General features: G+C 40.0%; 1 protein-coding gene across 1 annotated transcript in view; it reads right to left on the bottom strand.

Moving 5' to 3' along the window:
• The window catches only part of LOC102561439 (doublecortin domain-containing protein 1), a 226,065-nt gene that overhangs the window by 15,431 nt on the left and 194,641 nt on the right, over window positions 1-15,993 (bottom strand). Inside the window, exon 11 of the mRNA XM_059722717.1 lies at window positions 2,466-2,558. Within this exon, the coding sequence (XP_059578700.1) occupies window positions 2,466-2,558 (93 nt within the window). The remainder of the gene's footprint in view (window positions 1-2,465; window positions 2,559-15,993) is intronic.

Here is a 15,993-nt window from a genome sequence, read left to right as displayed (position 1 = left end):
CCTACGTTGTGGGTCTTTAAGAGAAGGCTGGATAGGCATCTGGCTGGGGTCATCTGACCCCAGCACTCTTTCCTGCCAAGGCAGGGGGTCAGACTCGGCGATCTGTTGAGGTCCCTTCCGACGCTAGCATCTATGACTCTATGAATCTATTACAGGACCAGGGCCATAGATTGCATATAGAAATATGCAAGGCAATTTGAATGGCATAAAGTGATCTTTCAATAAATTTTCATAATGGGTTTTATGCAGAAATTATTATCCATCCTGGGCACAAAAATGAGTACTGCTCTGCACAGGGAATAAGGAGAAGAGGGTAGGCATGTTATGCACCACATAGTCTGCCTGTATCATTTGAATCAGCAAAAAATTGTGTAAAAGCAGATACCAATGGGCTGTTATTCTTCATCCCACCTAGCTGGATAAAAGTAGAATGGCATGAAGCAGAATGGCATAATTTTCATTACATTCTTTCATGGGCAGGTACATGCACTGAAGCTGACATGACGAGGGGAATAATCTGTACAAACAAAGGGACAGGTGCAAATTACTTTTTCCTTTGGCCATGGAGGGAGCAAGAATCGAATAATGACTGCCAGAATCCTGTCCAAGGCAGAACAGTAATGTGCTATCTGCTCATGTGTTACCCTCTAGGAAGTACAGATAAATATACAGAAAGGGAATACAAACAAATCAATCAGAGAAACAGTGCATATCAGATAATATTTTTAGGTTGAAAACCTGGCTCCTCTAAAGCTAATGTAAGTTTTGCCACTGATTTCGCTGGGGCCACAAATTCACCTTTCATGTGTTTCTCGACCTCAGAAAAATGGTAAGTAGAAGGGAAAGGACTAAGGCGATCACCCAGGAGAAGAAAAGTATCCTTTGCCACAAAGATAGGAGGAACCAAGGAAAGAAAGAATAGTGAGACAGTTGTTAGTAAAATAAAATGATCTGGTAAAATATCATATATATATATTCAAATACGTGGTGGGTAAGTGGGAAGTATATATATTTTATATATATATACATATGTATGTTTGTATGTGTGAACGTATGTATGTATATATATGTATACATGTGTATATATATATGTATAATATATAATTTTTGATGCCAAATAAAGAAAAATAAAGATTAAGACACAAAAAGTTCCTATATCTTGAAACACAGTAGGTGACAAGATGTTTACTGCACAGTTGACTAGCTACATAGTAAACAGCTCGCCATGTACATGTGTGCTGCTATTAGGCTGAAATAAAATTATTTACTCCACAACAGAATAGTACTTATAGAATAGTAAATACAAGTACTATCCTGCTGCAGAGTAAAAAACTCCAAAACACCATATGTGTAGACGCTGCCCTGGCTGGCTGGAGCATGAGGGGGCTTCAGTGCAGGGGCTGCCTGCCCGCTAGCCCCACACTGAAGCACCCTCATGTCCCAGCCAGCCCCTCCACAACATTTTGAGCCAGAGGGAGCAGTCCTAGGCTGGCAGGCTGACCCCCTGAGCCCACTGCCAGTCAGGGCTGCTCCACCTCAGCTCAATGTGCACCTGGGAGCAATAAACTCCAGAGCAATAACCTCCACAGTTTTTTCATGTGCCATAATTGCACATGTAGACACAAGTGAGCTTTTATCACCATATGTATATGAGTCTTCCAAAGGCTACCATTTCAGATAAGATATTAAAAAAAAGTCATTTACGTACAGAAATAACATAAGCAAAGAACCAAAGGCTTTTGAGAGTTTCTGAGGTCTTATTTGTATCTGTGTCAGTCCGGGTATGAAAATTTCAGATATTAAAGGAGCATTCTCATTTAAATAAAATTATTTGGTTACACTCATCTCTTCAAATATCACACAATACAGAGTTTCCAAAAAGGCAGTATAAGCCACATATTCATTTCAGATACTGCCAAGAGTATGATTTAATGCAGGACTTGTTTGGTTTAATGCTAAACCTAATCATTTAATACAGCTAGAATGAATTGTCCCATTTCAGAGTTTCCAAAATACTGTTTCTGATAAGAAGGGTTGAGTTAACTCTGAAAACAAAATCCTCATGCAATGGCAGTGAAATTTAAAACAGGGTCATATTTGTGTTGCTGTCACTTTGTAAGTTTTAAAAGAAAGTACAATCCGGTTCACATGAAGGAGAAAAGAGATGTATTAATGCATGTTCTATACATAGCCAGGCGGGAGAATTGCCATCTGGCACTGATGCTTGGTATAATAACAGAAGGAAGCAGTAGTAAATTTGGGGGGTAAGGAAGCTGAACTCACCATATGTATTAGATGATTAGTATTATAAATGCCTTCAAATAAGTTAACACACTAGTAAGTAGCAGACTACTAGAGAAACTTTTTTCTATTTATATACAGAGATTAAACCAGCCTCATATTAAATTACAAATAATATATTTTACTGCTAGGTAAATAAAATATAGCATATATAATACACTCACTTCTTCGTATTCTAAGTATAATTCTTCTGGTGTCATTGAAAGAATGCCTTTATCAGTGATGTTCCCTTTCTGACCATCAATGGCAAAATCCAGCTGAAAAATATATACAAATTACTTGAAATGTGTATCAAATGCTTTTTGATTACATACCATAGTTATAATAGCTAGGGACCTGAGCCATAGTTATTTAAACCTTAAATTAAGGTTTAAATAATATTATACTATAGACATGTTCATTCATATCAGACATTTATTTTGTGACTACTTGAAAATATAAATGTTATAAACCATTATTGGGATAGGTCTGATTTAGGCGTATATAATATGTAGTATATAATATATACTTATAATACTTAACTGTGCTGTTGTCCAATGTAGTGACAGGTGGAATAAATTTATGGCTTGACAGTATTCACACACACACACACATACACACACACACACACACACACACACACATTTCACATGTCTATATGAAAACTCCTTTAGAATGAGTGACCTAAACATTTCATACAGCCATAGTTATTTTTTCTATAATAGTTAAGTTGGCAAAGCAATTTCTATGACATATATAGTATGATGATGATGACAACAACAACAACAAGGGTGATGATGAATCAATCATACTAAGCTGTCTGGAGATGTATATGAAGTATGTTATGACAGAGTTGACAGAATAATGTACTTGGTCCTCTGACAGAAGTATGGACTTCAAGTAAGTGGGAGGTATTACCTACATAGCTTAGACAAAGATGAAGAAAATAACAACATAAAAATATCATGTGGTTTTTCAATTGTTATTGTCCATGAACTATATATTAGAATCAAGATACAGTGATAATAAAAAGAAAGAGAGGAGGTGTTTCATTGTGCCTTTTCCATTTGATTGGAATGTTTAATTGAAATATACCAAGTGGCACAACACAACATAACTGTCTGTTAACAAAAAGTTGATCAACTCCATAAGCTTACTATAAATACAGGCTGACAGCTGTCCTGAAAGATTAAAAAAAAAAAATTATTGGGACACAATATCCATTGTAGACTGTATCATGCGATACAACCTGTGTACAGGACTTCCATCTGACGCAGGAGGTACATGGTCCCACTAGGGGGAATGCCTTACTGGACCTGGTATTGGCAACGGGGGATAACATGGTAGGAGACCTACAGATCGGTGGTCACCTGGGGGACAGTGATCACCAAATAATAGAATTCACCATAAGACATCGAGTGGGTAAGGTAACTAGTAGGGTGAAAGTGCTAGACTTTAGGAAAGCTGACTTCAATGAACTCAGGCGTTTAGTCAAGGACACACTGCAGAGTAAGAGTTTTAAAGAGTTGGGAGCCCAGGAAGGGTGGCTGTGCCTTAAGGAAATGATCCTTCGGGCACAGAGGGAGATGATCCCAATGCGGGGAAAAAGGGGGAAAGGGGACAAGAGGCTTCCTTGGCTGACCAGAGAAATCCAGAGCAGTCTACAGGTGTTGCAGGGCACCTCAGTGCCTGCTCCTAGAGAGGAGAAACTGCCAGGGAGAGAGCCCTTGCAGAGCCTAATGAGCACAGCTGCGAGTTGCCGGGGCAACTAATAAGAATCAGCTGGCCAGAAGGGGGCAGGGCCTGGCCCTTATAAAGCCCAGGGCTGAGGCCAGGCTGGCAGTTCTCTGCCAGCAGCCGGAGAGGCAGGAGCTCCCTTGGCTGAGAGCTGGGTAGAAGCCCGATGGCCAGTACAGCTCATGAGAGCTCCAAAGGTTGGAGTAATGGTGCTAAGTTATAGCCAGGCGGCTTACTTTGTAGTGGCTAGGTGCCATAGGTTTTAGTTGTAGCCAGGAGGCTTGCAGTATGTTTTGTGGTTGTTTATTATACCGGAGGCTTGGGTGAGGCTGTAGGGGTTGGAGGAGGCCTCATAGGGACCCCAGAGAGTGTGGGGTGCCCTAGCGCCAAGAGGGCGCAGTGTCCTCATACGGGAACCCTAGTGGTATGGGGGGCCCCAGCGCCTGAGTGAGGGCGCAGTACTTTAAGGGGGAACCCCAGTGGTATGGGGACCTCAGTGCCAGTGAGGGTGCAGCGCCAGTGCAGGTGCAGCTTACAGTAAGGAGCGCAACCAGTGGGTTGCGGGTGGGGAACAAAGACCCTGGGTTGTGTGCGGGGTACGTAGACCCCAGCCCCAGAGCGCGGCAGCATTGAGAAGCCCAAGGTGGGCACAGCGAGCCCCAAGGAGGGGGAGCGCCATATTGGACTACTGAGAAGCCCAAGGTGGGCACGGCGAGCCCCAAGGAGGGGGAGCGCCACATTGGACTACTGAGAAGCCCTAGCGTGGGCACGACGAGCCCCGAAGAGGGGGAGCGCCATATTAGGAAGCCCAGGACGGGCGCAGCAGACGCCAGCAAGGGCATCACTTGTGGGGTGCATAGACCCCGGCCCCCAAGGAGGGGCGATTACTGAGGAGCCCGAGAAGGGCGTAGTAGACCCGGGTGAAGGCTAGCACTGCAGAAAAACCCAGGACAAGGGCAAGGTGCTGCGGTTGTCCCTGGCAAAAGGGGATAGCAGCACGGTGAGCCCGTACCAGAGAGGGTAATAGTGTGGTGGGCCCAAAAGACTGGTGGCTCGGCAGGAAGTCCCAGAGTGGACAAGAGTCCCAGTGAGGGACATTGTGTTAGAGAGAGCCCAGGAAGGGGCACTAGTGTAGACACATAGGGGGAAGGCCCGAGAGTGGGCTAGATTATAGAAGAAGGGCCCGGGAAGCGGGCGTGCAGACACACCAATGTCTATTACATCTGTGAGGCTTGGGGCGTGGTATTAGGGGTGGTAGGAGCCACGCGCAGCCCATGAGGCTAGGGTGCCTGGGGAGCACCCATTACACCGGGAGACCACAGGAGTCCAGAAGGACCGCAGGAACAGAGGTCCCAAGTAGCCATGCCCAGGGAGTCATAGGCAGCCTCCCAACTGTATACAAACATCAAAGACGTGGCGGGCGAGAATAAGAGGGTGCCTTGGGGCGGCCTTGACATGGAGCGAGGGACCTCGAGGAGATCACGGCCCTCCTGAAGGACCCCGCCGTGACAATGGGCTAAAAGGGGGGCATATAAAAAAATGAAAACGGGGAGAGATTACTAAAGAGGAGTATACCTCCTCTGCTCGCGCTTGTAGGGAGGCAGTTATACAGGCCAAAGCTACCATGGAGCTGAGGATGGCATCTCAAGTTAAGGATAACAAAAAATTGTTTGAAATTGCTGGAAATGGAGTAAAGCATTTCATTCATTTAAAATGTCATGCTCCTTCAGGTAAGGATTACCTGAAAGAGTTATGCTTGCGATTCTTTCTCTGAGTATGTAAGCATGGTTTGACTGTTTATGGTCTGCTATATTCTGCATATGCACCAATGGCTGTTATAACGCAAGAACAAAAATGAAGAAGAAAGAAGGAGATAAGAGAACAATAATGATAATAATAATGATAATATGCATCTTTGGGGAACCTGATATTTTTCCAGTTACTCGTTACTATACATCTTATTTAAAAATTAAATCTCTCTGTTTTAAAAAATTCCAGCTATAACAGTGACCTCATGTTACTGCCATCCTTCCATAATATGTTAAGAAAAAAAAAACTACCTCTGCATTGTTTCCTCTTGGATGCAGTAGTTTTCCCAAGAGAGTTTTTTGCCTCCTTCTAGATCTTCATGAAAGTATGAAAGGAAGAAGAGGTTCTAAACAGATTATGATAGTATAGCACCTTGTCTTTTAATATCACTGGGTTGTGGGAACTTACTGAGTAAAATCCAGGCCAACTGAAGTCAGGAAGACTTAGCCATTAACCTTAATGGAATCCCAGACTTTGGGGTAACTGATTATTGATTAATTTAACTGATGTTGAAGTAAAATGGACTGTCATGAACCATTACATAGTAGTCCAACTTTCTGCACAAGATAATGGTTTGGTGGGAACTTGCTATTGGAGGCCATATTGTTATGCAGATTACAGGTAACCTTGTCGCTAGGCTACTAATAAAAGTGGAAGAAACAGGTCTACATTACAGCCCAACCTTTCATTTGCTTGCGCTTTAAAACATGAAAACAAACATTTATCCCAAAGTTTATCTGACTACCCATGACAGGACAACAGAGATTCTCTCTTTTACTGACAGGAGACTCAATAGAAAGGAGGAAGATGGTACACAGACTGGTAGCAAATCTTCTTGAATTTGATGAGATCTAAAATTTCCCTCCAGTCCATGCCCAATATTTATAGATGGCTGGTTCTAATAGTCTAATAAATTATCACTAATTGGTTTTATTTAAATTTCTTTTTTTCACTGAAACTTTTAGAACTGGTCTAAACCAGATCTCTTGTGGACTCAGAAGGTGTCAATTAACTAGGGTTATATTCCTATATTCCTGGAACAGAAAAAAGGAGGCTTTCTTATCTCTAGGGACCTACCGAAATCATGGCAAGAATGGGCTGTGTGGGAGCTTCTTTAATCTTGAGGGTTCCCCTATGCACCCCCCACCTGCTGCTGATTGGCTGAGGGGCCCTGATGCTTGCTGTTGACTAGCCAGGAGGCAAAAACAGCACTATACTTTAAACCATGGTTTTTGCCTACCTGCCAATCAGGAGCGAGTGGCAAGGCCCCTCTGCCAATTGGCAGGGTGGTGTGCAGGGGAAACCTGCAAGATAAAGGAGCTGCCACACAGCCCACTTCCACCCTGAATTCAGTAGGTCCCTACTAATCTCCTTTTCTTCCCCATTGTGGAGTGCTGCTCAGTGATGGCCTGGCTTTTTGTTTTTTTACCTTAGTTTATGGTCGTCTCTGAGGAAGCTGTTTTTGTTTTTTAACAAATTATATAAGCATCTTAACAAAATATACCTATTATAGCAAAATAACATTTAATATATTTGACTGCATCAATCACTACTACTAATATATTAAGATAAAGCTATGACATAGCATATCTGGATTATTTAATGTATGGTCCTCCCTTAACTCCTTTCAGGCCTTGTGCTTTATTTAGTTGCGTTTGATGGCTTTCTTTACTTTGCTAACCAAGCTAGTTGTCATATCTGCATAGGTTTGCACTATGGTCACTCACAAACAGGCTTTTGCCTTCTGCTTAGGAACACTTCTGCATCTTAGCCTAGGCCCCTTGAAAATGGCCAGGGCTAGCACCAACATTACTAGAGAACTGGACACAGGTGTAGCCAGCAGCCTTCCAGGAAGAGTAGCAATAGTGAGATTGGAAGGATAGAGAACAATTGGGTAATCATTTGGGAAATGTACAAGCTAATGATAAAGTAAGCCTCGTATCATCAAACCACTTTTATGCCTGTCACTCACACTGGGCACCAGCACAGTTAACTATACCTGTAATGATGTCTTTCACATAATACACCACATCCTTGATGCCCTCATGTGTTTCTAAATACAAAAGAGAAAGTCTTTGGATACCCAATAAGAATATAAGTACTGAATTTTGGCAAAGCTTTTAGCCATTAATAAGAACCTTGGAGCACAGGGTAGAAAGGGATCTCCAAAATCACTGAGCCAAGTTGTCTACTGTTTCAGGTAACCATACATAAAATAAAATGCTTTCAAGATGGAGCTTCAAAAGTCAGTTCCTACTGGAAGGCTATTCCAGAACTTCATTAATCTGATCATTAGAAACTCTATTCTAATATCCAGTCTAAATTTATATGCAAATTTATACACATATAGTATATTTAAAGACACTTACTAAAGATCTGTATTTAAATAAAAGTCAAATTAAAATTGTTTTCAAATAAAGCAGAAGTTGAGTCAAGGGAGTGCATTTTCATCTTCAGTAATTATTATGCAGCATTAATAATGTCTTCTTAAAGTATCCAGACATAATAATAATATTCCCCTTTTTCTTTTAGGGCACAATTCTCCTGTCATGTATGCAGAGCACATCACTGCTTTTTGGCATCATTTAAATGAAAGTTACACATACTGGGTCTCACTTCCTCAGATTACATTAAATTATTATTTTATTCTTTTCAGGTTCCAGTACAGGGGTGCGCAAAATGTGGCCTGTAGGCCAGATCCAGCCTGCCAAGGGATATTATCCAGCCTGCAGCAGGTGTCTTGGCCCTGCCTAGCCCAGGCGCAGGGGGCATCCCAGGCCGAGGTACATGCAGCCAGTCCCGCTGCCCTCAGGCAAGTAGCGGGGTTCGGGCAGTGCAGCACCTAGATTCAGCTTTCCAGCAACATCAGCAGTTGTGGCTCCTTCTGGTTGCTGCTGCAAGTGCAACCACTCCTGCCAGACTTGGCCCTGCTACCTGGGCACCCTGGCCCATCCACCCCACCCGCACTACTGGGGCACAAGATGGAGTGGGCAAGCAGGCAGGGTCTCCATGGAGACCAGCCTGGGACCCTCACCAGCAGAGAGGGCTCAGCTGGGTAGATAGGATGGGGCCACAGGTGGGTGGGAAACAGCATCCAGGAACAGGGCAGGTCTGGTGCCAGGATCATGGGGCAGTGACTGTGTGGAGCTGGGGCCCAAGCTCAGGGCAAAGCCATGATGCAGAGAGAGGCTCTGTCCTAGGCCTCAGCCTTGCACTGTCACCTCCCCATGATCCCAGCCCCCACTCATCTGTTCTGCTCCCAGACATTGCTTCCTGACCACCTGCAGCCACATCCCATCCATGCAATTGATCCTGCCCTGCCAGGGGGTCCAGGGCCAGTCTCAATGGAGAACCTGCCTGCTCACTCTGTCTGGTGCCCCTGGTGGTGGGTGCAGGGTGAATGGGCCCAGGCTGGATAGAACCAATTCTCCCCCACTCCACAACCTGCTGCACTGGGTCAGCACCTCGCCCCTCCTGTCATGCCAGGTCAGCAACCCCATCAACAAACAGCTCACCAAAACTCCCTAAGTGGCCCAAGTAATTGCCCATCCCTGTTCTAGCACCATGTCTATCACCATGGAGTCTGCTGTTTGAAAATTCTTTTGGTATGTGCCTGAATTTCAAACAGGCAACAGGTAGGTGCCTACCAATAGGATTAGAAAGAGGAGTGAGTTATCCAACAGAATAAATATGTCCAAAACTCTAATAACACTTGTCTTCTAAAGTTTAGAGACACTTCAAAAGGCTGCTGTGCCAACTAAAAGTTAAGACAGTATTTTCCTGCATGACTAATCTTGGTCACCATTGATAGCACCCTTCTGAGTTGTCAAGTATTACAAATGTGCCAAATATGGAAAGGACATAAAACGAACAGCTCTACAAGATAAAATTCAGAGGGGTTTGTTGGTTTATTTGTTTTGACAAAAAGTAGCAATAATCATATTGGAAGGAAAAGCATGGGACCAGATCTCCATACTCCTAGTATAATAAGTCAATGGAACTATGTCAGTTTATTCCATCAGAGGGACTGCACTTTGATAGTTGAATGCACAGACAAAGAAAACCCCTTGTATATATGAATATTCCAAGATTCATAAGGAAATTCTGTGGGCCAGTGAATTCACACAGCAGATAAGTTCTTCCCACTTGCCAGCAAGACTTGTTAAGTAGTTCCCAAAGGGAACTGATAGCATGCAGCAAGCCCTTGTGGAAGTTCAAGATGACATGATTGGCATTATTTTCTGTTGGGTTAAGGTGCATGATTACACTGAACAGTGACTCTTTCCCAGGCCACTTCTTTCTGCTTAGACACATGCCTGATCATTGTGCTCATGTGGAGAAGCTTTCATGGGGTGGGAAGAGGTGAATGATTTCTTTGACCTTTCTCTTTAAAGGCCCAGTTTACACTATGAATTTGAAAAAACTACATTCTTCTTTATTTTAGCAAAGTTGAGAGGTTCAGTGCACATGAAACATGCTGCTACCATGTGCTATGCTAAACAGATTGGAACTGAGCAGGATTAAGTGATATGTTGCTACTGGTAGCCCATTAATACTACAGTTCCTAGCGCTTCTAACCGAAGTGGAACTGAATTGATGTGTTTAGTATGTGTGGAAAGTTTTTTCCAAAATAGTCATAATATAGACTAGCCCCAAACATTATTGAGTAATTGAAATAGGATTTTTTTCTTCTTTTTATTCACTCTCTGCTATGCAGAGAGGGATTATATGACTTCAGCTCTGCAGATATGTGTGTGTTATTTTGCTCTCATCAAACCTGAATTCATAAACAAACAATGTGGTAACTTGTTATTTTTTAAGGGCTAAATGAAACATTAGGAGGAAAGACAGAAAATAGAAACTAAAAAGAGAGCCAAAAGGAAACTGAAAAGAGGGATAAAAGAAAAAAATAAAAGTAAAAAATGAAAGGCATAAACATGAAGTGGCTAAAACCAAAAGGAAATAGAAAGCAATGAAGAGAATATAAATTAGAAGATGGAAAAGAGAAGAAAAGAAAAGATGTAGAGCTATGTTCTGAAAAAAGTCTTTGGAAAAACAATGAAAGAAAAAGAATGAAATACAGAAAGGAAAGGTAAAAAACCCCCACAAAGAGTTGGAGAGAATAAAATGTAAAGAAAACAGTTAGCAAGAACAATTGTATCAAAATCAGCAAATCTGACAGCCACAGGCCAAACCTAAAAACTCTTTGTTCATATTTCCCTCAGTTCCCAGTTTTTTTCTGAAACACCTTAAGTACCTACATGAATCTCTTCTTTAAGCCTGTGGGAAAGGCTGTAAGAAAAACATAATACACTAAATAAGACTCTCTACCACATGGCAGGTTAAGTAGTCAGTTACTCCTTTGTAGGAAATATGTTATATTGTATTAAAATTATAATATAACCCCTAAAATATATTAAATTGCATTTTAAACCTAATTTGCCCAGTTTAAAATTATTACTCAAATGAAAGGTAGAGAATCAGGCCCAACATGCAATCATAGCTACTTTGTTAAGCTGCAAGATGTATCCCAAATGTAATTTCATTAAAAACTGTTGGATACTGGACTGCTGGGTGTTAAACTCCCCTTAAGGTTCTGCAAATAACTGAGCATAAGGATCAGTATGGAGTGACCCACACTTTCCGATCACACAGAAATTATTTTTATAGTTCAGTTGTTGGTGAAATAAGCCATCATTTTAGGAGGTGTAGAAACATGTTTTCATAAAAACAATACCAAATTCATGTTTACATTTAAAAAGGGTACAATGATTACGTGGGACCTAAAAAGCCAAGTTAATTTAAAAAACAAAATGAACAAACAAAGAGAACTTGAAAGATAATAGAAGTTAGACTGATCAATTCTCATTTCAATAGATGTGCACAAAGAATTAATGGAAGATGTGTGCTTATCAAGGGATTAAATATAATTGGGTTTATGCCAACATGATAGATGAAGGAAAAATTAATTTAAAATATAAACTATTTTTGTTAACAGAATTTGTATAGTTTCGTCAGATATAATAAAATAATCCATAATCTATAGAGACTATACCCCAACAAACTATTTATTGTCTCAGCAAGTCATCCTAAAAAAAAAACTTTAAGCCTATTAATTTTGAAATGTTAATATTTATAAACCCATTAGAAGATAACAAATGTATAAGTAAGCAGTCTGAAATATTTTTTATATGTAGATCAATATAAATAATACAGTTTAATATAAACACTATGACAATCAGCCTTCATATATATTGACAAGATTCCCCAATGGTTTCTTACCATACAAAGGAGTGGGACAAATTACTTATTTATATATACAAAACATGCTTATAAAGGCCAGCTGCAGGTATTTTTTGGAAAGTGCATTTTAATAAGGTCCTATTCAGTAGGGGAACAAATGGGGAAAAAGTAGTTTGCACTACAGAGTTTAGTGCAAGAGCTTTCTCTTTTTCTAACAACGAAATCAATCATTTGTCCAGACTGTGGGGAGTCAGAGTTAGTTACTGAAAAGAGCTCCATATATAAACAAGTCAATAACTCATTGTGTGTTATTGTTGAACTGAAGAAGTCTGCTTTCAAAAAGCTGCCCCTGCTTCTCTGAGAATGAATGTCACTGTATTCAGAGATTGGGAGAGGGGTCTTTTGTTTCTAGCTATTGCTGGCTGCCATTTATGTATGGGAAAGGAGAAGTGACTGCTAGTTGTCTCAGGAAAACCACACCATAACTACTACATAACTCTACATTATGGATGTCCTAAAAAAGATCCCATTTTTTGAAATTTATTTTTGTTAAACATTTGTATAAGTTTTCATGAGCATCTGATATCCTTATTAATATTCTGTATAGTTTTTTTATTTTATAAATAAGAAAAAAAAGATTAAGGATGACAATTATCAAATCATCAGCTTTTAATTGATGGGGTATACCTTAAATATATTTAAATAATTAACAAATTATCTGTCTGATAACTTCTATAAATGTTAATGTATGTCATATAGATGTTACTGCATGTAGTAATATAATAGTGCTTTGACCTGTCTTTTTTGCCATTCTGTATTTCTTGTAATGATTTAAAAGATAACAAAACTCAGGGTGAGTTACAGGTGAGCTGTCTCAATTCAGATTTGGGGAAAAAGTGACATGTGACCATTATTTAAGGTCATTTTGTAAAAGTTTATATTGATTCCTTTGCCTGTCAACAACAACTCCAAAAAAGGTCTAGTCTTTTAGACTGAAAATGTAATGGACTCTAGGCTCTGAAGCTGAGAACACATGAGTGAGCAACACACCATAGGTCAGTAGACCTAATGAATTCAGTTGGACCATTTACAGCTGTACAGTTACTCACATGTATAAAATGTTTGTAAGGGTATGTATGGCCTTAGTATATATGGGGATTAATGCTTTGGGATTTAGGTACTGATAAAATCAACTTTTCAGCAGTCCTTATAATGAAGATTTTTTAATTTTAAATTGCCTCTACTAAACAGTCTTCCTACTGATTCTTCCTTCCTAAGCATTCTTCCTTTCTTTAGAACATTGAAAAACTCATTCATAATCTTCAGGTTATCCATCATGGACATAAAACACTATATTAAAATGTCTTCTTTATCATGTAAGAAAGACTAAGACAGTGCCTTTGAGCTAGCATAGTCTGTGCAGCATGGAGGCTGGCTGGATGGTGTCCTGAACCAAGTCACATCTAATCATCAATAAATACTAGGAGTGAACAGTAAAAGCCTACAGCTCTCCCAGATTCATACCACTGTAAATTAAAAGAATAAAAAAAAGCATACCACTTAAATAAAAAAAACTAATAGGACATCTAATGAATGTTGGGTCTCCAGGGTGCCTGAGAATAGGAGCTGGTACCTAGCCCTGAATAGCCTGTATTTCTGGTTTGGAAGATGCTTGTGGATTTGAGGGGACACGATATGGCCAGGTTATGCTTGAGCCCCCTGGTCCCTGGATGCACCACTGCAATGGTGTAGACAAGTCCACAGAGGTCAGGTCTGAAGAAGTAGTTTACTGATATAAGAAACAGCTACATTTTAAAGCAGCTTCTCTGACCATTATAATATAAAAATGTATTCTCCTTAGTTCTGAGAGCAGATGACCCACTGGGTGAAAACAGAATTTAATTAGATATCCTGACTGGTTAACAGTGACAAAATCAAGACTCTTAACTGTCAGAATCCAAAAGGTTTGCATACAATTTCTTTGAGCAAAATATATGTAGCTAGAGTCATATCTCATCAGTACTCAAAGGAAGATTCACCCATAAAGAAAGGCAGACAAGGTATACAGTTCAACTGCCTTAGGGATTCTAGTACATGAAGGCAGATTAATTTGTGGCTGTCACTCCATAGGCCACCCCTGAATACTCTGGGCTTCCTCACCATGCATCAGTACCATTTATTGTTGAAGATGCTTATCCAAAAGAGTACAGATGTCGGAGGTCTTGGGTGCACTTTGTATTTGTGTCTTGAACTTCCCCAGCAGAAGACAGGGTGATGCAGTGCAAAGTCAAGCCCCAGAATACATTCTGCACAGGTAAACACATAAATAGAGTAGTAGGTTGTGTATTAGAGATGCTTAATTGCAATCACACCTTAGCTAATTTTCTAAATAATACTTGTGTCTAAGTAACTGATGTTGATTTACAAGAAAACTGCTGATATCAGTGGCCTTGGGAGAGTTTGCTGACCTGTCCATTATAACATATTTATTTTTAAGCTTAGAAATCTAGACATGGAGTTACTGGGCATGTTTACATCTTGTAGGAAGGTTAGGGAAGCCCATTATGAAAATATGCTCATCCACTCACTTTTACTAAACATGCACACATTGTGAAAAACATGTCACATGGTTGCTTTTGGCATGTACCCAGGGTGCTACCAAGAGCTGCTCTCCATTCACTGACTGGTTCTGGGTACACACAGTGATAACCATAAATACAGTACACAAATTTTTTTGGCACACAGGGCAGGCAAAAGAAGCAAAGCGGTAGAATGTGTTCTCATGACACCACCTGGTAGCACTGTCCAATGTGGTGCAGGCCTGCCTCAGTGTAAGATACCTGGAATCTCAAAGTGCCATTTTTATTATTTTTCAGAGTTCAACCAGACTTCAAGAAAATTAATGTGGAAATGGGACAAGGTGCTGCTTCCTAATGTACAGAGAGATTTATACTGAGGTATTCATCTGACAGATTTTGTGACCAATGATATGAAATATATTTATAATAGTGTAAAGTGATCTGAAATGTGCTACAGGTTACTAACATGTTGCTAATGCTTAATAAAATGCACAAGTACAAGGAATATCAGGAAAATAAGGTACACATACCATATTATATGACGATGCTGATAGATGTTTAGGAAAGACATTTAGATTTTTTTAAAGTTGCAATTTGTGATTTGTATGACAGGGTCATTAATAGTCATCCTAGAGATTTCAGTGAAGTGTCAAAGAATAAAAAAGTTAACAAAAAGAGTTAGATGTCTGGATGTACTAAAATATCCATACTACTTTTGGACACCTCATCTTAGGAACAATTCAACACAGATGAAAAATATTTAGAGAAGGATAATGCACAATTATTGATTCACATATAAGGAGAGATTTCAAAAGTCATAATTACTTTGGAAATAAGATAAAGACATATGACATAAGACATTTAAAATTATAAATGTCATTCTGTAAATTATCAGTATCTTGTCCCACAGAAGAAATACTCAATTAAACTAAAGGGTAGTAAGTTTAAAATATATTGAAGGAAATATTTCACCCAAAGCTAAGTTCTTCTTGCCCCACTTAAGTATACACTACTGGTATAAAAAATGCAGGAGTCAAAAAGAAATTATTAGGAAGTTTACACGGAAAATTGGTTGTTTCTGGCTTTATTTCCAGAAACATATAAAGAACAATTTATTTACAAGAGCATATAGAGATGAATTTAGTCATAAAATGTTATAAAAAGATAAAGATATCATAATTCAGATTTTGAATATGGTCACAGTTTAACCATAATAATTTTTCTCTCTAATAGTTAACTGCAACCACATTCAGAATCAAATAGAAACAAACCAAACTGCAGTTTCCCAGAAATCTCCAGTAGCACTGTGAGCTTTTCAGCAAAGATCCCCTTGTTTCTCTATCCC

This window comes from Alligator mississippiensis, chromosome 2 (assembly GCF_030867095.1).
Source record: "Alligator mississippiensis isolate rAllMis1 chromosome 2, rAllMis1, whole genome shotgun sequence".
Lineage (NCBI taxonomy): Eukaryota > Metazoa > Chordata > Crocodylia > Alligatoridae > Alligator > Alligator mississippiensis.
Note: the sequence above shows the minus strand (reverse complement) of the source record. Positions and strands in the feature narration are given on the sequence as shown.